The sequence below is a fragment of the Anticarsia gemmatalis genome, chromosome 10, assembly GCF_050436995.1.
Source record: "Anticarsia gemmatalis isolate Benzon Research Colony breed Stoneville strain chromosome 10, ilAntGemm2 primary, whole genome shotgun sequence".
Classification (NCBI taxonomy): domain Eukaryota; kingdom Metazoa; phylum Arthropoda; class Insecta; order Lepidoptera; family Erebidae; genus Anticarsia; species Anticarsia gemmatalis.
Window position 1 is genome coordinate 12,962,619 of NC_134754.1, and position 22,488 is coordinate 12,985,106.

A 22,488-nucleotide genomic window follows, 5' to 3' on the forward strand; every position below is an offset into this window, starting at 1 on the left:
TTTTACATCTGAGGTTTCTTTTTATTACCCATCTTACTTAAATGTCTACAAATCTTCTTTTTCAGTTCCTTCTGTCGCTTCAGCTTCCTCCATTCTTCTTCTTCTTGCTGCTTCTTGTGCTTCTGGAGCCGCAGTGCCGTGGACTCCTTCTGTACTTCCTTCTTCTTCTCATAATTAGTCTTCAACATCTTCATTACGTTAGACACTTTCTGTTCTTCTGGGTTTTTAATAACAGCTACCCTATTCTTAAATTTATCTTTCGGATTTATTCCGGATAAAGTGGTAGATTTCTCCTTAGGCTTGAATCTGTAGGGTAAACCTTTCTGTAAGTTCTTGGGTATAACTAAAGGTTTGAACACCTTAGGCGCTCGTTTCACTTCAGTATACATAGAGTCAGTGTTGGCATCATTTTTGATATTCTTTTCTCTCTTCAATTGCCCTTTGGTTTTCATTCCTTGCCAAGCGTTTTTAGCCCCAGTAGGAAGGAGTAAGTTCACTACAGGAGCGTAGAACTTAGTTACGTCAACTTTAAACCAAGTCCTACAGAAAATAATATCACTCATTAGAATTTTATCTTCGAAAGTAGCTCGGAAAGCTCCCTCTGGCTTATTCAAAGCTTTTTTTATCTGACCTCTTATTCCTGACACAGTTTTGATCTTAGCACCTTCAAATTTCGCGACTTCCAATGTAGTAGTAAACATATCTTTGATGAAAGCTGTCTTTTTGTAAATCTTAAGTGGAGTACCAACTAATTTCAGCTTTTTAACGATTTGTGTGGACTTATTGATTTCGTTCACACTGCCTGTAGCTGCTATTCTAAATCCTACCTGCTTTATATCATTAGGATTGTTATTCACACTTTGCAGAGCTAGAAAACCTGTATTTTGAGGAGTTATAGGCCCATAGAAATGCATATTACAAGTGACATGTTCAGGAGTATACTTCAAATAACGACATTTTAAGTCATCCTCAATTTTTGAATAAATTGGTATAGTTTGGAAACGTCTCCAACCTAACGAAATGATCAGTGGATCATTAGTTTTCAAGATCTTTTTATACCACCTATGCTTTTTCACTTTGCAGGATACGAAGCCTATGTTTTGTTCGGCCATGTTAAGAGCTCCGATGAGTATAGGATAGCTTGAGTCGAAATTAGTCACGAATTCGGACGGCATGTGTTTGAACAACATTCTAACATATAAACCAGGCCTGTAGCCTTCAACTTCTACTCTTAAACCATTGTCTAGGTTCTCAAACACTGATTTATTCAACTCCGACTGTTTTAATGCCTCTGCCTTCAAACTTTCGTAATAAGAATGGTCTCCTTTGATCCTGTGATCGTCAGGATTGTCATACTCTGAATCAAATTTAGCTTTGAGCTTCATCTTTTTGTCTAAAATCTCGGACTTAGTCATTTCAGCTTTCCTTTTAGTACCCGTCTCAGGTTTGTCTTCTTCCGCTGTATGTTTTTCACCAGTTTCTAGATCTTCAAAGTCTCCGAATAGTTCCTCATCATCACCATCACTTGCGTCATCTAGTTTGAGGAGTTCATCAGCATCTTCGTCTGCTGATCTCTTGCCAGTGACAAAACTGTTTATCAGATACTGTTTATTATCATCACTGGTCCAGTCTCGTAAGTTAGGTTTGTCAAGAGCATAGAAGAATGTACATTCTTCTAAGTCCAACCTTTCCTTCTCTTTGTGCTTTTTCTTCTGAGTGTCTGTAACCTTTTTGAACAAACCTCCGAGTTCCTCATCATCTTCCTCTTCCGATTCATCTTGTTTTTTATCTATAGTCTTATTACCGATTTCGAAATCACCGTATACAAGTTTCATGATGTTTTTAGAAGTTTTCTGTCTTTCCAAATAAGCTTCAGTTGCTTTCTCGCCTAACTTTTCTTTCCATTTAGTATCAAAGTTCTCTGTTTCATCATCTTCTGATTCTGAATCATCATCTTCACTGTCTGCCTTCTCATTTTCATTCTCTTCTTCGTCACTGGACTCTCCACCTTCGTCGCCTTCTCCATCTGAACCACCAACAGAATTATTTTCCCAAGGCACTTTCTTACTCTCATCTTTCTCACTCTGATCAATACCACTGTCATTATCAGATTCATTTCCGTCCGAATCAGAATCATCGGATTCCACTCTCTTATGCTGTTGTAGATATTCATCATCTTTCACATCGTCAGCGTAGATGACAGGTCCTCCGCTAAACAGCTGGAACCCTGTCTCTTGCATCTGCTCATCTACAGTTTCTGTAGTCTCAACAACATTTTTTAAAAGAGCTTTCTTTTCATTGGTTTCTTCATCTTCCCGTTTGTGTGAGTGAGAGCCCTGCAGTTCAATGTATACTGCGTCTTTGTCGTATACGATGCCGCCGACGCCGGAGAAAGGAGCGTATATTTGCCTCTCTCGCTCCATGAGGTGACGTTTCTTCTCGCTGCTTGGGAGAGGACATGGGTCTGGGAGGTAGGAGAGTTCACTGATCTTCATGTCACCAACACCTGAAATAAGAAAGTGGGAAATCGTGAAGTCACTGCAGAATTCACAAACATAGGCAAACTATTAAGAACATTGTATTAATAAGTTTTTTTTTTTTTCAAGATATAGTCAGATAACATTATCAATAAATAGAAAATATTTAATTCAGACCTCTTAAAATCTTTAAACGTCTGTAACTAGGCAATAGGTAAATAATATTCAGTAGCCAGTAAGTAATATAACACAGTAGATAATCAACTTGTGAAAATTTGCTTACATTTGGAGAATTTAGTTCAAGCCAATTACTATCACTACTAGTCACAAAGAAAGACATTTTTGATATTAAGAACATTTAACACCCACCTGCAATATGGACCATAGACTCCTTCATCAACGGCACGCCCCTCACATATCCATACAGCACCACATCCCTGCTAACCTTAGGGTCCTTCCTGATCATCTCCTGACTAGTAATATCCTCCAATCTATCGGCCAACACGTACGCATGAGTGGTCCTCCAACTTAAATTCCTGAATTTCATCACTGATATAAACCTTGATAGGTTCTTTATCTCATTACGTAAGTACTCTCCATGTATAATACCAGAGAGATAGAACAACTTAGCGCCGGAGTACACCTCAGTCCAAAATCTATGCTTCAAAGTCTTCTTCGTCGTTTTCAATGTCTTAGCATTCTTTATCATGTCTAAATGTGTAAGAACACCCATGATTTTAGGCATGCCGTGCACCTGACAGATGTTTAGGAACTCGAATATCTCCATCTCGAAGCCAAAACTTGCGTCGCATAACAGTAAGACCAAGTCCGCACATTTAGCGATATCGATCATTGAATTAACGTCGTTATTACATTCTATCAGTGTTATACGACGCTTTTTGGAAGTAACTATAGTTATAGGACCGTTGGTATTCGTCACGTTGGTTTTAATGAAACTTTTGATCAAATTATTGATGAGTGTAGTTTTGCCAACGCGCGGAGGCCCGACGACTGCCACAACAATCGGCGGCGGCTCAAGAGGAGTTTTATCCACTTGTGGGATATGCTGCTTCTTGGCAATAACATCTTCCTTTCTACGAAACTGCCTCTCTGCTCTCACAACAGACTGGATAGCAAAAGCTTTAGGATTGCGCTGCCGAGCACTTAGGTTAGACTGGTCAACTTTGTTCTTGTTTTTCTTCTTTTCCGCTTTGCGCCCGGCTTGTTTAGCGCGGTGCGACTTCTTTTTATCAAAGGCTGACTCGTCTGCCATTTCTAACCTTTTAATTTATTTAATTACACTATGAAAACATCGTGCGATCGGTGCAAAATAATCTCACGTGTGTAATGTTATATGTCGTTTGAAGTGACATTGACGTTTATATTTTTTTTAACATTCTTGCACAATATGATTTTAAGACTGGATACATGCTTTTTTAGTTCGTGTAAGTATTTCTTATTAAAAATATAAATAATGCATTATATAATCTAAAAATAAATTGATGAAATATATATTTTTACTATTTTTTATAATTTATTTATTAATTTATGTTCAATTAACGATTAAACAAATTATAAAACAATAAAGGAAAAAATATTGGGGAGCCGAGTGATAATTTATTTCTTTATGAATGAATTTGGATCAATTAGATAATAAGTTAATGCAATGATGTTTGATTCACTCTGTAGAAAGAGTTATCAGAACTTGTTATGAATGGATTTATCAGTAATAACTATATTATAAGACTAACCATGTGCTATAATATACTTGCATAAAAAACTGCGATCACACGCAACAATGTAATTTTTAACGGAACGGAAATACTGGCACGTAGATATGAGGTGGTTCGGGTTAATAACAATCAAATTAAATTAAATGATATGATACAAGGTCAAATCAACCATCAGCATTCAGGGTCGATTTAATAATTTTTCTACTGTGATCAGATGTTTTTATTTCATTACTTGCAACCCAAATAGTTACTGTCAGTGAAACTACAGCTACAGAGATCAATTTTATATTTTTGTGCAAAAAAGTCCATTATTTGGATGATGAAAGCAAAAAACGCAGCTGTTAATGAGAGCTCGCGAGTGGCAGATACAATAGTGAATTAAACTGGACTGTAAATATGACTTCCTCGGAGCTAGAGAGCCGTAACATCGCCATATCGATGTAAGAATTATACGCATTTTTCCTAATTATAGAACGATTGTGTTATTGTATTCGTCACTGTAAGTTGTTTATGTTCTCCGTTAGTTAGTGGCGATAGCTCATAGTTTTATTGTGCGTGATATTCTAGGTTGTAATGATGATGGGTCGTTGATCTTTGTGATCTGTCGTCCCCGCAATGCAGATGCTAATATACCATCAACACAACATTACCATAAGGCTGTTTGATTAATAATACATGCGCTTAAAATTAAAAAAAATATTAATTATAGGTCTATGGTCAGTGTTGACCTTAGCTAATCTTTGTTTACATTTTGCCTACATTTTATAACAATGACCAATGTTTTACTGTTATTTTTACTTGGTTTACAGTTATTGCATTGTTCTCTATATAAAATTATAAACTTGTTATATTACATTTGTTAATTACTAGATAACTGTACCTACGGTTAATGAGAGAAAAAAAGTACTATAGTTCAGTCAAATTTATGTTTCATACAAGAGAATATTAAATAAGCTGTATTAAAAAATCGAGAATAATAAGTAGATACAAGGATAACCTTTACATCCTCATTTAATTCTTAGATGCATAGGAGATAACCAAAAAACATTATAATTATAATGCTATAGGCAAACTGATACATGATAAGACATCTACATGACTATTAATAATAAATTTTACACAATAACATTAATATGCAATGACATTATATTTTAATTTTAATTAACATAAAATTTATTGAACAATTTTTAACACATATTTTGAAACAGGTGCATTAGATGTAATATTTTAAATAGACTTCCTGCAGTAATAAACTCAATAAACTGCGTTATAAACTTCATAATACCAATTAACATTCTCCACCAAGTTTTAATATTTCTTATTAGAACATTTAATTAGTCTGCGAGTCAGTACTGACACAGTCAAACATACATATTTTAATGTTAGTCATCACATTATTACTTGCTATTTTCACTCTTTTGTTCCTGTCAATCATAGAAAGAAAGACTTCTACTTCTAGTCTTGAAAAAAACATGAATTATTTAGTAGTCTATCAAGTTACAAACTATTTAGATACCTAGTTATCAATGACAAATCTTCCAGATATTTTGCATTAAGCCAGTATGAAAGCAAAATACATTATAATTATACAATCTGGTTAAGCATACAGGAAAACAGAAATTAAATAATGAAATTTGGATCTTTTTAGGTATTATTCATATTATTAAAAACCCAGGATATTTTTTACTACATATTTGTACATACATACACAAAATCACGCTTTTCCCTATAGGAGTAGGCAGAGAGCAAAGCAATATTTATGTATTATTTTTTTTGTAACCCATTACTATCCCTATGCTGGGCAAGGGTCTTCTCCCGAATGAGGGAAGGGAGCGAAGTGTGGGTTAGAGACTTTCCATGCCCTCAGTATATAAATAATTAATTATTATGATGAAATATGTGTGTATATAATTTTGTATATTGTGTTTAAAAATAGTTGTGTGTGATGCTGTTAATTTGTTGTTAAAGGCGAAAGTCAGTGGAGAACCTGGTGATATCATCGCAGGATGCCATTGGACAGAGCATCAGTCAAGCACTCACCTTCTCGGGAGTGATCACTCAACACACTAACAACATATTACAGGAAAACAGGTACTGTGCTTTACATAGATTTAATATAAATAACTGTTAGATCTATAAATAAGTGATGTTTCTTCTATCAGAGAAAATGGGCATTTCACCAAATTTAGTGTTTTTTATGTCTATCCATGTTTAGTGCTATTTCTGAAGTGCCTAATATCCACACAAAGTACTAACGACAATTCCAATATCCATTTTAAGACATTATTATTTTACTCTCTCATACTCAGTATTTTACAAAAAAACTTAAATCTAGCAGGTTTTGGCTCTAAGGAAAATTTTTTTTAAAGCATTTGATAACCTTAAGATAGTCATAGGCTTCCTGTGACCCGAAGGCCTTGTATTATTACTCTGACGATAGCTATTAACCCTGTTACTTTTTAATTCTAACATTAAAAGTTAAACATTCACCTAAAATATATAAATTAACTGTAGTCAAAGGAAACATGCAATTTTAACAATCGTATTTTTATCGCTAGTAACTATACAGTTACTAGCGATAAAAATAGATAGTTACTTCCGTGTTCCAATAAAATTATTTTGTTATGGCCATTGTTAAAAACTGAGTACTTTTATATACATAAATGTTATATTTTCTAATAGCCTTGTGCGTATTTTTTTAATAAATATCGGTAATGCCATGGTCTTACTGAAATTACTTGAGAAGACTACTATTTTTAACCGACTTCATAAAAGGAGGTTCTCAATTCAACTTTATTTTTCACGATGGAATAACTGCGATTTGCTTTCTGAAAGACCAGCAAAGTTGTCAGGATGTTCGAATGTCATATTTCGTAACATCATTGTGGTTTATGACCAAAACCGAAGGTTTAACGTGATTTCAAATAAAATGAAGATAAATTCGACTCTTAAATATTATATTTCATTGTCCGAAAGATTTGTAGATAGGTACTAGCAATCTTTGCGTAGAAAATGAATAACTGGCAATGGTACTGGCAGGCTTCAAATATAAATTGATTTGTTTCTTACTTTCAGCTTATAAAAAATTAAAACCATAAAAAGTATTAAAACCATATGTGTCTTTCAACTGGATTAGCGCCATTGCAACACCCAGTCGGACATAATAATGAAACAGCGCGAACACACAGCGCGATTCAATTGACACTAACCCATTTTTAAAACGGATGTTACAGGGGGACTCTTATTGAACTAGGTTATATTATGTACGTACTATGCTGATATATAGATCGGAAAGCATAATAAAGACATACATACATACCTACATATGTACATAAAATTACGCCTTTTTCCCTAATAAGTAGGCAGAGACCAAAGATCGCCACTTGTTACAAAGAAAAATAGAAGTCTATACTCGGAAGGAATAGAGAATTAGGCTTTAAATGATGATGTAAATGAATCTTCTTTGTCTAATACTTACACCCCATTACGCGCCGTCGTCGGTACAACAGGGTTTCACGCAAAAACATACCGTCAAGAGATAAGGCTGATATTTTTACAACTGGGCCTGTCGTCGACCCTTCTTGGGAAGAAGAAGAAGTAAAACTATTGTCAGAAAATAAAATACAGTAGAATACTCATCGAGGTAGTCGATCTAGAGCACCCGTTCGGATAGCACCTAGCCTTACTCATCTATATTTGACAGTCTCTTCGTGGACTAGGCTCTAAATGGACTACCTCTACTCATCTTCAACTTGAAACTCTATCTTATTTTGCTTTAGAAGCAAACAATTAATCGCAATAAATGAATCTTCTTGTAAGGTTCCAGAAAACAAAGTCTAACAAATATTTATTGAGTAGATGAATCAAAACAAGCGTAATGTATGTATGAGATCGTAGTTCCATCCCTTATTGGAAAGAAGCAAACATATTATGTAGGTTTTCGTGCCTATCTCTTATTTCTATAATTCACGAAACTTTGAAACGGATGTAACGACATTTGTTACTGTTTTTAGCAAAAACTAATAATGGCCGATTTTTAAAATACTATCTATGGATAGATTTCCTTATCTTCAGTTGAATTTAGACGTATTTGTTACGAAAGATTTCTCAAAATTCAACTCAAGATAAGTAAAGCAATCGACGGATAGCATATAAATATTGGTCATAAGAACCAGCAATTTATAACCCCGACTGTCAAAGATACTTTGTAACCCGTAGAAACTTACTAGCTAGCTGAAGCTACTTAAGTATAGTATACGTAAACGAGGTAGCTACCTGATTGACTCCAGCTCATATTACTTCCTATAGAGGTGTGAAAGATCATGCTTCGATGGTTACCTAGTGTTACAAGATAGCGGGAAATGGATATCTACTTTATGTTTAAGAAAATATTATGTTAGTTTTCCTGTTTTCACTATATTTTTATTGCTGCTCCAATCCTATTATTTATATCGTGATGTTACATAGCCTATAGCCTTCCTTTTTTAAATTGATTTTTCAATGCAAGAGTTATTATTATGTCAATTGGTTTTTTCTCTATCCTATCAACCTAGTGTCAAAGTTGGTCAAGCCGCCCGGAAGCCTTTGACATGGCTTAACAACCTACTTAACTGATTGCAACCGGGACCGACGTTTGCGTACCCTTTGAAGCACGAAGACGCTCAATTCAAATACGGTCTCCCGTCTATTGAATGACTGCACCAAGGGTTGCTTTTCCCACTGATCGTTTACCTACCGGTGAACGCAGCTGGCTATGAACGTTTCGATACCACATTTACTTACATTTCATGTTGGGACAAGTAGTTCCTGAGATTAGCGCATTCAGACAAACTCTTCAGCTTTATATTATTAGTATAGAAATACCAGTATTGTAACATGAACGCAGATGCCTCCAATTTCTTTGAAAAGCCTGTAAACAAGTTAGTTCTATGTTATTTGACGATTTGCCAAAATGCTCGGTTGATTCTCGTGTAAGGATCTTATGTCCTGAATATATTTGGCATACCGTTTAGAAATGAATGGCTACTGCAGCCTTTGCTTTACAAAATAAATAGGATTTTGGATACTTCAAAAATTGCACAAACTATAACTATTTTGAACCAGTATGTTATCGAACAGTTGTACTCTTCTTAAGTCCATAAAACTCGATGAATCCCTTAATACTGATCTAAACCAAAGCTTAATTCACATCTTGTTTATCGTCATAACATGATCATCGTAATCATTCTTACGACGGCCTCCGCGGCGCAGCAGATAAAGTGGTCACCACGCCTTCATCAGTGCGTCGAGAGACCGTGGGTTCATCAGTCGTCAAGAGATCGTGAGTTCTCACAAAACAAATAACTTGCCCATCAGTGGGACAGTAACGGGTCAAAAAAAAACAAGTTATCTAAGTAGTTCTAGATTTTTTAAAGACTAGTAATTATAGGAGCCCAAATACCATAGTTGAACCTTCAATAAGTGTTCATACAATGTCAGTGAAAGCGCAATCAGCCTTGTATCACGGCGATATCATAATAATACACAATTACAGCTCACACACGACCGTCGTAACTAATTATTACCTGCATTACGATAACGTGACACATAGAATCAACTACTGGATTATGAAAATTAATTTACTGTAATGATTGTTCGAGAATCTTTGAAATTACAGACATATTGTTTTGGAGATATAAGATTTGAGGGGCGGAAAACACAGCCGTTGGATTTTTGGTAAATAGAAGTTTACATGTATTAAAAAAACACGATCAGATAAAGAAAGTTTTGAATAGATTGTTGTCCGAGAGTAGGAATTAAATACGATTTCGATTCGATAGCTTTTTAATTAAACATTGTACTTGTATAATAGAATACTTTTTATGATATTTATTACAATAGAAAATGTGATCAGATTTGTATTTATTTTATAAACAAAGTCTTTTAAATAACTATTAATACAACTAGATCGGTGATGTTTTGCAAAAAGGTCAGGTGCGTAGTACTCGTAACCGGTGGTCCTATATGACAAGTTGTATGGATGTGAATGAAGCAAAGGTAGTTTGTAAGGATCGTACCAAGGGGCGTTCTCTGGTCTCTGCCTGACCTATGGGAAGAAAGCGTGATTTTATGTATGTATGTAATACAACTAGAAGCTTATAGAGGTAATAAATGTTTGCGCCTGCTCAACGTCTACGCTATTGGTAATCATGAAGTTCTAGTTAGTTTAATTCATTAATTAGGATAGATGTCCTTATATATTTCTGTAACTTTACTTTAGGAGTAAAATATTCTAGCAAAGTTTGGAAGGAAGAAGGAAAATGTTTTGCTGTGATAGCTCCGATTATTGCTTGTATATATATAAGTGTTACATATATTATCTAGTTTGCCTTATATAATAATTTCATTCTCAAAACGTAGGCTATCTAGAAAGAAAAAGCTATATATTAATTGAGTACACTCACTTTCGCGTTCAAAAACATTAATATTGTTAGCGTAACGAGTAAATAAGTTTAATGAGTGATTCGTATGAGTCATAGCACTCACCAGACACAGTGTAGTGGGACGGTACACTCTAACAACTTAGTATAGAGCCTTGTAAGTTGTATGCAAGGTTCGCGGTTGGCAGGATACCTAAAAATTCTCAAGTTATAACATTAGTAGGTACCTAACCTAACCTAACTCTTAAGTTTATGCAAGTGACGGTGGCCTGTTTTGTATAGCTACTTTATTTTGGGAATACACAGATTTTTTAACCTTTGCTGTCCCACTGGGCAAGTATTTCCTCCCGAATGAGGAAGGGTTAGGCCGCCACGCAGTCCATGTGCGGGTTGGGGACTCAAGAACTGTGTTTATCAACTCTTAAACATGCAAGATTTCAAAATTTTACTTTACCGCTAGAACAAGTGATATATAAATATTTTGATACACACATTCTTAATTCTAATCTTGTTAAATCGTGCGTGCCTAGACTCTGTACTAAGTTGTCAGGCTATAGCACTCACCACTCACAGTGTAGTGGGACGGTGGCCCTCAATTTGAAGCAGGCGTTACGTCGCTCAAACTTTCAACACTTGTTATAAGTTCGTGTAATAATGCTACAGGCGTCGCAAACTTTGCACTGTTTGTGAACACGCCATTTTTGTTACAAAGGTCTTAGTGGAAGATGGATTTATGTCTGTTTTTAGTGTTTGATTAAAGATAAAGAAAATAGACCCTATTTTCGGTTGTCAAAGATTTTCATGTACTGTCTTTCAGGTGAAATTATTATAAGGATGCAATTTTGACTTTTAGCCCACCTGCAACTCAAATTCAACCCTTTTTCCTAGATAAAGGCTGGATTTTTAATGAAAGATGGACGGACTATCTTTTTTTCTTTCCCATGGTTAGTGGTCAACCTGGGATTAAATAGCTTTGACATACATAACTTAACTAATTTATTGACAGGAACTGGAGCCGACATTCAGGTAAATTGAGCGGTCACCCATCTATAGAATATCCGTGACAAACGTTCCTTAATTTAAAACCATTGAGCCAGTTCTGCTCCCTAAAACAGCTCAATTTTTAACACTTTTATCTTAATCTAGCTTTGTTTGGTACACTTACTGCAGATACTAAATAACAAAATAACCGTGAAGGCAACAGCGATGCGTGTTGGTAATGCGTGACGGCTGCTCAGATTTGCTCAGCTAACTAACTAATGTATGATCACACGATATTACACAAGGCCGGGGAGCACGTTACCGCAAACTTGTGGAGTATTTGTTTTAATTTATTATTATTTTTGACCAAGCTGTGGAACAATGGGCAGAGGAGCTCGTGGCTTAACAACAGCCGCGCGGATCGATCTCTAAGGTTAAGCCACGCTTGCCGAAGTAGTTCTGTGGATGGGTGACCATCTTATACATATCGAGTTCCTCCGTGTTTCGGAAGGTTCGTTAAATTGTGGGTCCCGGCTGTCGTTTTCAAAGATCTTTGAGAGTCGTTAACAGCAGTCAGAAGCTTTAAAGTCTGACAACCAGTCCTACCGAAGGGTATCGTGTTATAACCCAGTAGTTAATATGATTACCACGGATATGCTCCTGATAAAGGTCTAGATATTTCTACATATAATAAACAAATATTTGTGTGACCTACATAAAGCAGAATTGGGTTCAAATCATAATATGCAGTACTGACAATAATTTTACTCGGATGCTCTCTTTCTGACAAAAAAACGAACGGCTTACAAACCCCATTCTAAACCCTACCTGTTCTAATTCAGGATAATCACACAAATTCATTAACGAAACCACACGCAACTCTCGACCTTAACAACGAACGCACCCATTGTGTATTAGCAAAATAATACAACCAAATTAAAGAGTACCAATCAGACACCACACATGAACACACAGGTGTATCATCAATTCACCCGGGTTATACATAGATTACTTATCAAAATGTTATCTACTAATAATGAAAGAGTTTGTTAGACAGTTTTTATAATGGAAGCCGAGAAGTTTAATGTGTTATATACTCAGCTCGAATCGGCGTGTAAAGTATTTATATTCAGGTAAATAGTGCATATATTTCTTAGTGTTAATTAGTTACAATGTTATCAAATCTTATCTTGTGTTTACTTATAGGGCGCTGACATGTTCAGTCTTGATTGTAACCGGTTTTGTTGGTTAATTTGATGAAATTATTCGATATATTACTACTTATATTTTGTTGTCATGAATAGATAAATAAAAAATAAATTTGATCTATTAATGTCCCTCTGCTGGGCAAGGGTCTCCTCCCCTGATTAGAGAGGGGCTAGACCTTGAGTCCACCATGCGGGCCAATTGCGGGTTGTGGATTTGATGGTTTTTTCTTTTGTATGGTTATAAGCAGTAGTATACTGTCATTCTTATATATCTCATAGACAAGAATGCCTGCTAACTAAAACATTGAGTTGAAGAATGTTTTTTCGTTTGACGAGAGTCTGTAGACTGTACGATGTTTTGCCGTTGTTTTTCAGTAAAAGACTGACTTATCATACTTAATTTATATTGAATTGTATTGCCTGACAATATCCAGATGAGTGTTGCAAGTAGAATATTGTCAAGATTTTGACCTTTCCATGCTTATTTCGAACGATATAGCCTGAGTTTCCTAACTCTTCTCATTGTTCTAATCAGGGGAGCTATCACGTATCCCAGCTGACAACTATTTGAAAGCCAGTTTGCTGTACATTGCTTTCTCCCTTAGATTATAGTGTATAACACGTTATGTCAAAGCAGCAATGTACTGAATAGTGCTCATCAATACGTACACTAGTTATCAACTGAGATACGTGATACGTATATAGGAGTAATTTGAGATAGTACATAGAGCATTTAAGTAAACTAAGTATATCTATGTGAAGTGGCAATGGCAAAGCAATCACCTGAAAAACTACGCATTATAATTCAGTTCCTATTAATATCCTTTGTATGAAAACTGCAGTTTCTTTGTTAGGTCTAAATGACTCAGCTAGTCTGTTTGCTTAGATAGGTAATTATCACTGATAAATGTAGGTAATTGATTATTCCTTTATCGTTATATTATGGAGAAAAGGGTCCACCACCACTTTGACCAAGAATTAATTAAATTCTATAAAGCCGATAGTCGTAAATCAAAACCGACGAAAAGTTCGCTCTTCAAATTATGTTCAATCAATCAATCTTTTCCACATTAAGTCGAGAAAAAGTGTTTGATTTGAGTCTATTGCTATTACATGTAACGATAATCAGACCATAGGAGTTCATTAGAGGCTGAGTTTCTTCTTACCTACCTTTAAACGATCACCCATCGATATCCAAGCCGCGGTAACAATGCTTACTTCACTTTTACACTGACATGTGTCAATTCATAACTGTGTAATCTGTGGAGTCACCTAGTTTGACCCAATGTTTGTTTATTTACTAAGCTAATTGCTACTTGACCCTAGAGGGCGCTGATAACCTCGTACAAACAATCGTATATGAACGAAAGTCGAAAACAATCGTGTTCTTCAGAGGTTAAGTCTGTTCAAAATATTGGTTATTTTATGTGAATTACTTTTTATTCATGATTTTATCTGAGTGGAAAGATTTTTTTGTGATAAAAAGTATGCTTAATTTAGGTATTTTTTTAATCGAATCAAATTTCATTAAATCCTTTGAGTAGTTTTTAGGCTAAAGACAATTCATAGTACAAGCTGTGCTTAGTTTGGAATCAAATGACCGTGTGTGAGTTGCCCCATAATATTTATTATTTTATTTATTTTATTACTTTGTTCCGTCTACCTAGAATCGAATTTGTTCAAACTTTGTAATCACTTCCCCTTATTTATAAAAAAATAATCTTACATTACTGAGTGACTACACACAGTCGAAACTACGGAGCGTAGACAGCTGAAATTTGGTGTAAAGATTCCTTAGGAAGTATAGAGTGGCACTAGAGACGAAATTCTTCAATAACAATAGTTACTTATTATCTAGTAATTATTTAATACTACTAAGTTGACAGACTATATTATACTAGCTGACCCGCGCAACTTCGCTTGCGTCTCATAAGAGAGAATGAGTCGTAATTTTTCCCATTTTTGTAACATTTTTTACTGGTACTCTGCTCCTATTGGTCGTAGCGTGATGATATATAGCCTATAGCCTTCCTTGATAAATGGGCTATCTAACACTGAAAGATTTTTTCAAATCGGACCAGTAGTTCCTGAGATTAGCGCGTTCAAACAAACCTACTCTTCAGCTTTATTATATTAGTATAGATTTGTATAGATAAAAAAATGGCGTATGTCCATTTTTGGGTTCAAAAAAGCCTTAATTCTTTCCAACTTTCTCTTTTTCTCAAAAGACTCCATGAGATTCGTTATCAATAATATCTTAAAATATTTTATCAATATGTCAGTAGTATTACTTATTTAAATATGTTTACTTTCCTGTATAATTTGACGTAATATCCGTAATAAATATTTAATAAGCGTGTTGTTATAGATATACTATCATATCATAATTTGCTACTAGTTTTTACCAGATATAATATATCATACATACCGAAACATGACAAATAGCCATTACACGATTTAAGATCGAATGATATTAAAAAATGCCCATAAGGCTGGTTTCAATAAGCTTATTCTCATATAGGTATCACTCGGATTTATTTTTCCTTTACCTGTTTGAGTGTCCCACTGCTGGGCAAAAGCCTCCCCCCTTCCCTTCCAAGTCCCCCTATCAGCGGGAGACCTAAAAAGAGATGTCGGGATGACCTGGACGCATTTGAAAAGGACTGGTCGGATTTTGCCGCCAGGTTTTATTTTAGTAGGCAAAAAATATTATTTAGCTGCTACAACAACATAATTTGGTTTCTGGACATAGCAGTGCGAACTATTTTCGAGGGGGATTGAAGGCCTTGATTATATCCTTTTGCAAGCGGCTAATCCTACTTCATACTAATATTATAAATGCGAAAGATTGTAAGTATGTATGTATGGATGTTTGTTACTCTTTCACGCAAATACTACTGAACCGAGTACGTTGCAATTAAGTATGTAGGTAGCTGTAGACCCAGAATAACACATAAGCTTTTTATCCCGGAGTTGCCGAGGGATCGGGATTTACACGGGGATAACGAGTTATGGACGTGTCCACGCGGACGAAGTCGCGGGCGGCTTCCAGTGCACAGTGTCGCCCCGTGGAGGCAGTGTTATCCAAAGAGGGGACAGGCGTTTAACACCAGAACCCTTTTATCCAAACTATCTCTCCTCCTAACATGTATTGTACCGACAAATTCAAATGCCAATTATAATTGAGTGACGTCCCAGTATTTCACCGGAAAGCGTTTCACTGCGTTATCTGATAATATTTCATCAAAATACATTACTTTTATTGACGCAGGCTACTGTTTACGTATCTCATTCTGTTTGATAGTCTTTATGTCTGTGTTCACGCGTGCACGGGAGGCTACAGACGCGCGGGGCAGGCGACGCGCGGGGCAGGCTCGCACGGGGGGCTACAGACGCGCGGGGGAGGCGACGCGAACGGCGAGCGGTCGCCGACGCATGCATTCGCCCATGAATCATACTAAGCTACGGTTGTAGCGTAAATTATTAAATTTAATTTTATTGTATTGTACTTGCATTTGTTGAAGTCAATAAGAACTGTAATAGTGTCATTGTCGTTTAATTGAAGAGGCCTTCCTCCCTAACATTTGGCGACCGTGTACTAAGTGAGAAGCTGCAAGGAAGCGAAGGGCCAGAGCGTGGCCATTTTCGAGAGTCACCCACGCGGTACGCCACGCCGCGGCGCCGCGCCATCGAGACCACCTAGTACTACACGACGGCGAAATTGCTGGAAGCGGGACCAGAGGAGGCTGCTATCACCTATAGTGGGCACCGCGGCACGTGGTTTGTCCTAGGGAAGTATTGCTCGTTCCTATCACTTTCCGTTCCCGATTTCTGCCTATATTTGTGTACTAAGGGTTTGCCTGCTTCCTCGGGTATAACTTGGTTACTATTTTAACCGCATTTGGCATGCTATTTTATCTGGTGATTCAGTTTACGTAAGGTGATTCAGTTTACCTATTTTAAATACGTCTATATACGTGTGTTATTTTTTTTCTAGGTAATTCAGTTTACCTAGGCTGTATTATATTATTTGGTGCCTATACATAAGCCATATACCTAAGTAAGGTTTAGGTTTTGTGTTAACAGGTTACGCTTTTTCTATTTTCTATTCTGTTAGTTGGCTTTTTCGACTGCTTTCCTGTATGTACTAATATTTAGGTCCCTATTCAGTGTTTATATAAAAACTGTTGCACCGCTTCAAGCCTTGCACTGCATCCGCTTCAAATCGATTTGCCGAACGCTTTCAGGAATCGTCGGCTGTACCTACGCGCTCCCTCCCGGGTCCCTCCAAAGACATCACGCCTCGTGCCGCGCGGGCGTCGCGAGAGTAGCAGGGCGGCCATCTTGTCGTGCATCGTGCGCAAGGCGGGCGGCGGCGCCGTGTCACCACGTGGCTGCAGCCACGCCTGGAGTTTTGGTTTGATGCACAAATCATTACCTATTTCATTGTTTGTTTTGTCTCAGATATTGTGTATTTAAAATGACAGATACGGAATGCAAAAGTGAGTTAAGTGAACTTATTAGAAAACGAGGGAATATTAGAGGACGTTTAACTAAATTATGTGATTATATACAGGAAATTCAAAAGTCAGATAATGCTCTAAGTAGTGTTAACATAAAAGAATTAAGTAGACGGTTAGATAACTGTCAAGAACTATTCAGGCAGTTCGATCAAATTCAAACGTTAATAGAAAACAGTTGTGATGAATCCGATATAAATGATCAAATATCTCTAAGGGATTCTATAGAATCTAAATTTATTTCTGTCATGTCAATTATTGAGGACATTCTAGACAAACAAGGCGTCGATAAAGACAAATTTAATGATGCTTGTAGCCAAAAGTGCTCCCAGGCAACTTGCCTATCTCAACATGGTTTAAACTCAATAAAATTGCCGACAATTAAATTACCACTGTTCAATGGAAATTACTTAAAATGGCTAGAGTTCAGGGACACTTTTCAATCATTGATTCATCAAAACAATGCTATACCAAATATCAATAAATTTCATTATCTGAGATCCTCACTGGAAGGTGGTGCCATTGAAGTCATTAGATCTTTAGAATTTACCTCTGCAAACTATCAAGTAGCATGGGATTTACTTTGTGACAGATATAATAATGAAACAATACTTATAAACAATCATCTTCAAGCGTTATGTAATATTGAAACTTTAAAAAGAGAATCGTTCAGAGATCTTAGAAAGTTAGTAGACATTGTTTCAAAAAATTTAAGAGCGCTCAACACTCTAGGTTTGCCAACTAGTCATTGGGACGCGTTATTAATATTTCAAATTACTGGCAAGTTAGATACCAAAACAGGTGAAAAGTGGGAAGAATTTAAGAAAACTTTACCTAAGTTACCTACCCTAAATGAGTTTTTTAGTTTCATTCGTAACCGTGCTGATGTACTAGAAACTACAGCAGTCACATCACAACAAAGTAATAGTGATAAGAGTAATTTTAATAAAGGTAGTCAATCCAACAATTGGAAAAATAAACAACTTGTAAGGTCTAATTCATTTGTCTCCTCGGCTGAGAACTTATGTGATTATTTGTGTTTATTGTGTAGCGAGCAAGGTCATCGTATACACCAATGCAATAAATTTAAAGCTATGAATGTACAAGATAGGATTAAAGAAACAGCTAGATTGAAGTTGTGTTCTAACTGTCTCCAAGAGGGTCATAGGTCTTTTAGTTGTCGTTTGAAACTCTCATGTAAGTTTTGTAAACAAAAACATAATAGTTTATTACATATAGATAAGGCAAAAAATTATAATAACACTGAGGAAGGTTGTAGTTCTACTGAAAAACAATTACCTGTGTCATTATCTGCACTCTCTATGAGTCAGGTGCTGTTGTGTACCGCTATAATAGAGCTAGTAAATGAAAATACTCAACAAGCTTACCTTGTTAGGGCTCTGTTAGACACAGGCAGCCAGTCTTGTTTTATTACAGAGCATCTGAAAAACAAGCTGGGGCTATTAGTTAAAATCACTGAACCATTAAGGATTTCAGGTATTAATAATGTATGTTTTAATGCATCAGAGCGCTGTAATGTAAAGATTAAGTCAAGATTGAATTCTTTCAATTTAGATATTAATTGCATAATTGTACCACAGATTACAGGAGTATTACCAAGTGCACCAGTAAATATTTATGATTTAAATTTACCTAAGAATATTGCACTGGCTGATCCGAAATTTTATTGCCCATCAAATATAGATATGTTATTAGGTGTAGATGTTTTCTGGAACATTGTAGGCACTAAACGTATATCTTTGGGTAACGATAAACCCATTTTACAAAACTCCCACTTTGGGTGGTTAATTAGTGGTCGATTAAATGAATATAGTAATGAGACAGTCTTAACATGTAATTTTACTAAAGAGATTCACGATGATCTCAAAAGGTTTTGGGAAATAGAAGAAATTAATTGCACTGATAACACTTCGCCCCAAGACAAAATATGTGAACAACATTTTTTAGAAAATATGAAACGTCTTCCAAATGGTAGATTTTCGGTAAAAATGCCATTCAAAGAAATTCCTGAAGAGGCCTTAGGCGATTCTTATTATTTAGCTAGGAAACGATTCCTTAATCTTGAGAAAAAATTCAGTAATAATCATAAACTTAAACAAAATTACACTGAATTTATTAAAGAATATAAGAATTTAGGTCATTTGCAGGAAGTTAAGCGTCCTGTGTTTGGATATTACTTACCACATCATGCGGTATTAAGAGAACAAAGTGAAACAACGAAATTACGTGTAGTTTTTGATGCCTCTGCCAAAACAACTTCAGGAAAATCATTGAATGACATACAGTATGTAGGTCCAGTGGTACAAGATGATTTGCTATCCATTCTATTAAGATTTAGAACTTATAGGTATGTACTAACTGGTGATATACAAAAAATGTATAGGCAAATAGAAATTGATCCCTCTCAGAGACATTTACAACTAATTCTATGGCGAGATGAGAGTTCTGAACCAATTAGGGTCTATCAGCTAAGTACTGTGACTTATGGGACAGCATCTGCGCCTTTTTTGAGCACTAGGTGCCTTATTCAGTTAGCTCAGGAATGTGATAATCCTATAATTTCGGATATTTTAGAACATGATGTCTATATGGACGATTTAACCACTGGCGGTCAGACAGAGGAAAATATTGCAAAAATATATGATGAGGTCAGTAGGGTTTTATCCTCAGCTGGTTTTCCTCTTCATAAGATACGCACAAATTGTCCCGAAGTAATACAAACGGAGACTACTTCTAAATCTCTTGATCTAAGTAAACACTCTTCTGTTTTAGGACTCAATTGGTCACCTCAGATGGATACATTAGATTTTACTGTAAATATGGATGGGAGTAAAAAACTTACCAAGCGTACTATTCTGTCATCAACTTGTAAAATATTTGACCCATTAGGGCTGTTAAGTGCATGTATAATTAAAGCAAAAATTATTTTACAGCAATTGTGGAATGAAAAGTTAGGCTGGGACGATCCTGTGCCATCCCATATAGAGAAAAGATGGGTAAAGATATCAGAGAATATAAATGATCTCTCAAAAATTAGTATACCAAGATATGTATTGTGTGATTCTCCTATATCAATTGAATTACATTGTTTTGTAGATGCTTCCCAAGAAGCATATGGAGCTTGTGTTTATTTAAGGTCAATTCATAGTGATAATTCTATAACGGTTAAATTGCTTGCTGCAAAAGCTAGGGTAGCACCTTTGAAATCTTTAACTATTCCTCGCCTTGAATTGTGTGGAGCACTACTCGGTGCTCAGTTATCGACAAAGGCACTACAATCTATTAAATATAAAATATCTCAGAAAATTATTTGGACAGATTCGACTGTGGTTTTAGGCTGGATTTCTGCTCAACCTAGCCTTTTAAAAGCGTTTGTAGCTAATAGGGTGATTGAGATTAATGAGCTAACACAAGGTTTTTCTTGGAGGCATGTTCCAACTCACCTCAACCCTGCAGATCTCGCTTCTAGAGGAGTAGACCCTCAGCATCTGCAAAATGAACCCTTGTGGTGGGAAGGACCCTCCTTCTTAAAGGAGGGATCAGCTGCCTGGCCACAGCAATCCTGTAATAATGTTGACTTACCAGAACTAAAAGTTCATGTCCATATAGATTCAACTCATAATTTGATAGTAAATTTTAATAATCACTCTAGGTATAATCATTTAGTTAGGTCCATAGCCTACGTATTACGATTCATACATAACTGTAGGAACACTACTAAATTAACAGGTTCACTACAGGCTTGTGAGTTGAATAACTCAAAACATGTATTGTTGAAATTAAGTCAGCAGGAATCATTTGAGATAGAATTAAAATCGCTTAGAGAAGGTTTGGGATTATCAAAAAATTCAAAAATAATTAATTTAAATCCTTTTATTGATTCTGAAGGTTTATTAAGAGTAGGAGGTCGTCTTGACAATTCGGATTTTGATTTTAACAAGAAACATCCTATTATATTAGATTCTAAACATAGACTTACCTTTCTAATGATGAAAAATGAACATCAACATTTATTTCATGCAGGTCCGCAGCTGCTGCTGTCTGTGGTGCGAGAAATGTACTGGCCAGTAGGCGGGAGGGCCTTAGCACGCAAGGTTTATAAACAATGCACTATATGTACTAGATTTCGTGGTAAAACTATACAGCCTATAATGGGCAATTTACCAGCGGCTAGGCTAAAGGCTACTTTTCCTTTTCACTCAACTGGTACTGACTTTGCCGGACCTTTTCTAATATCTAGCAAAAAGGGTAGAGGTAATCGTATAACCAAATGTTATCTTTGTTTATTTGTTTGTTTAAGTACTAGAGCTGTCCACTTAGAGCTGGTGAGCGATCTTACTACATCAGCATTTATTTTATGTTTAAAACGATTTATATCTCGTCGAGGTAAGCCCTACGAGATACGATGTGACAATGGCACTAACTTCGTGGGGGCAAACAATGAACTGGGTAAGGTGCTTCGCTCCAGTCGTGACTCAGTCATTGATTTTAGTAGTCAGGAGGGCATAAAATTTAAGTTTAGTCCAGCTTATTCACCTCATTTTGGAGGGCTCTGGGAGGCGGGTGTGAAGGCAGCCAAATTTCATTTAAAGAGAACAGTAGGAAATACTTCTCTAACTTTCGAGGAACTGTCGACCCTTTTTACACAAATAGAAGCAATTTTAAACTCCCGACCTCTTTCTCCTTTATCTACCGATCCTCTTGACCTTAACCCTTTAACCCCCGGGCACTTCCTTATTGGACGGCCACTGACCACGGTGCCCTCTTTCGCAGCGGAAGACACCAGGCCGAACTACAATGTCATCTGCAAACTCAGACTGGATTTCTGGAAAAGGTGGTCTAAGGAATTTATAGCAGAGCTTCAGCAGCGTGTCAAGTGGCAGAAGAACGCTATTGGCCCTAAAATTGGAGACATGGTGCTGCTGAAGGAGCAAAATTTGCCTCCTCAGCGCTGGCGGCTTGGCCGCATAACACGTCTACACCTTGGAGCAGACAATACCTGCCGTGTCGTAGACATTTTAACGACACGTGGAACAATTCGCCGTGCCATCCATTACGTTATCCGGCTGCCGGCTGAAGAAGAAGAGCTGGTTGAAAGATAGTCTTTCAACGTCGGGAGCATGTTCACG

At 36.3% G+C, this 22,488-nt stretch overlaps 2 protein-coding genes across 5 annotated transcripts in view; one reads left to right on the forward strand and one right to left on the reverse strand.

The window, feature by feature from the left end:
• Positions 1–3,848, reverse strand: LOC142975868 (ribosome biogenesis protein BMS1 homolog). The gene is made up of 2 exons (XM_076118984.1): positions 2,847–3,848; positions 1–2,506 (listed from the first exon to the last, which is right to left on the reverse strand). Exons 1-2 carry the CDS (start codon positions 3,748–3,750, stop codon positions 3–5), a joined length of 3,408 nt encoding a protein of 1,135 aa, XP_075975099.1. The 5' UTR covers positions 3,751–3,848; the 3' UTR covers positions 1–2.
• Positions 3,849–4,434: 586 nt separating this feature from the next.
• GramD1B (GRAM domain containing 1B) overlaps positions 4,435–22,488 on the forward strand; it is a 50,610-nt gene continuing 32,556 nt past the window's right edge. For 3 of the 4 annotated variants that reach the window (XM_076118917.1, XM_076118919.1, XM_076118918.1), the window contains exons 1-2: positions 4,435–4,650; positions 6,179–6,301. In XM_076118917.1, coding sequence (XP_075975032.1) covers positions 4,607–4,650; positions 6,179–6,301 — 167 coding nt within the window. In that variant the 5' untranslated portion in view covers positions 4,435–4,606. Of the gene's footprint in view, positions 4,651–6,178; positions 6,302–11,930; positions 12,744–22,488 lie in introns of those variants that run through there. The other variant, XM_076118920.1, reaches the window with a different exon arrangement.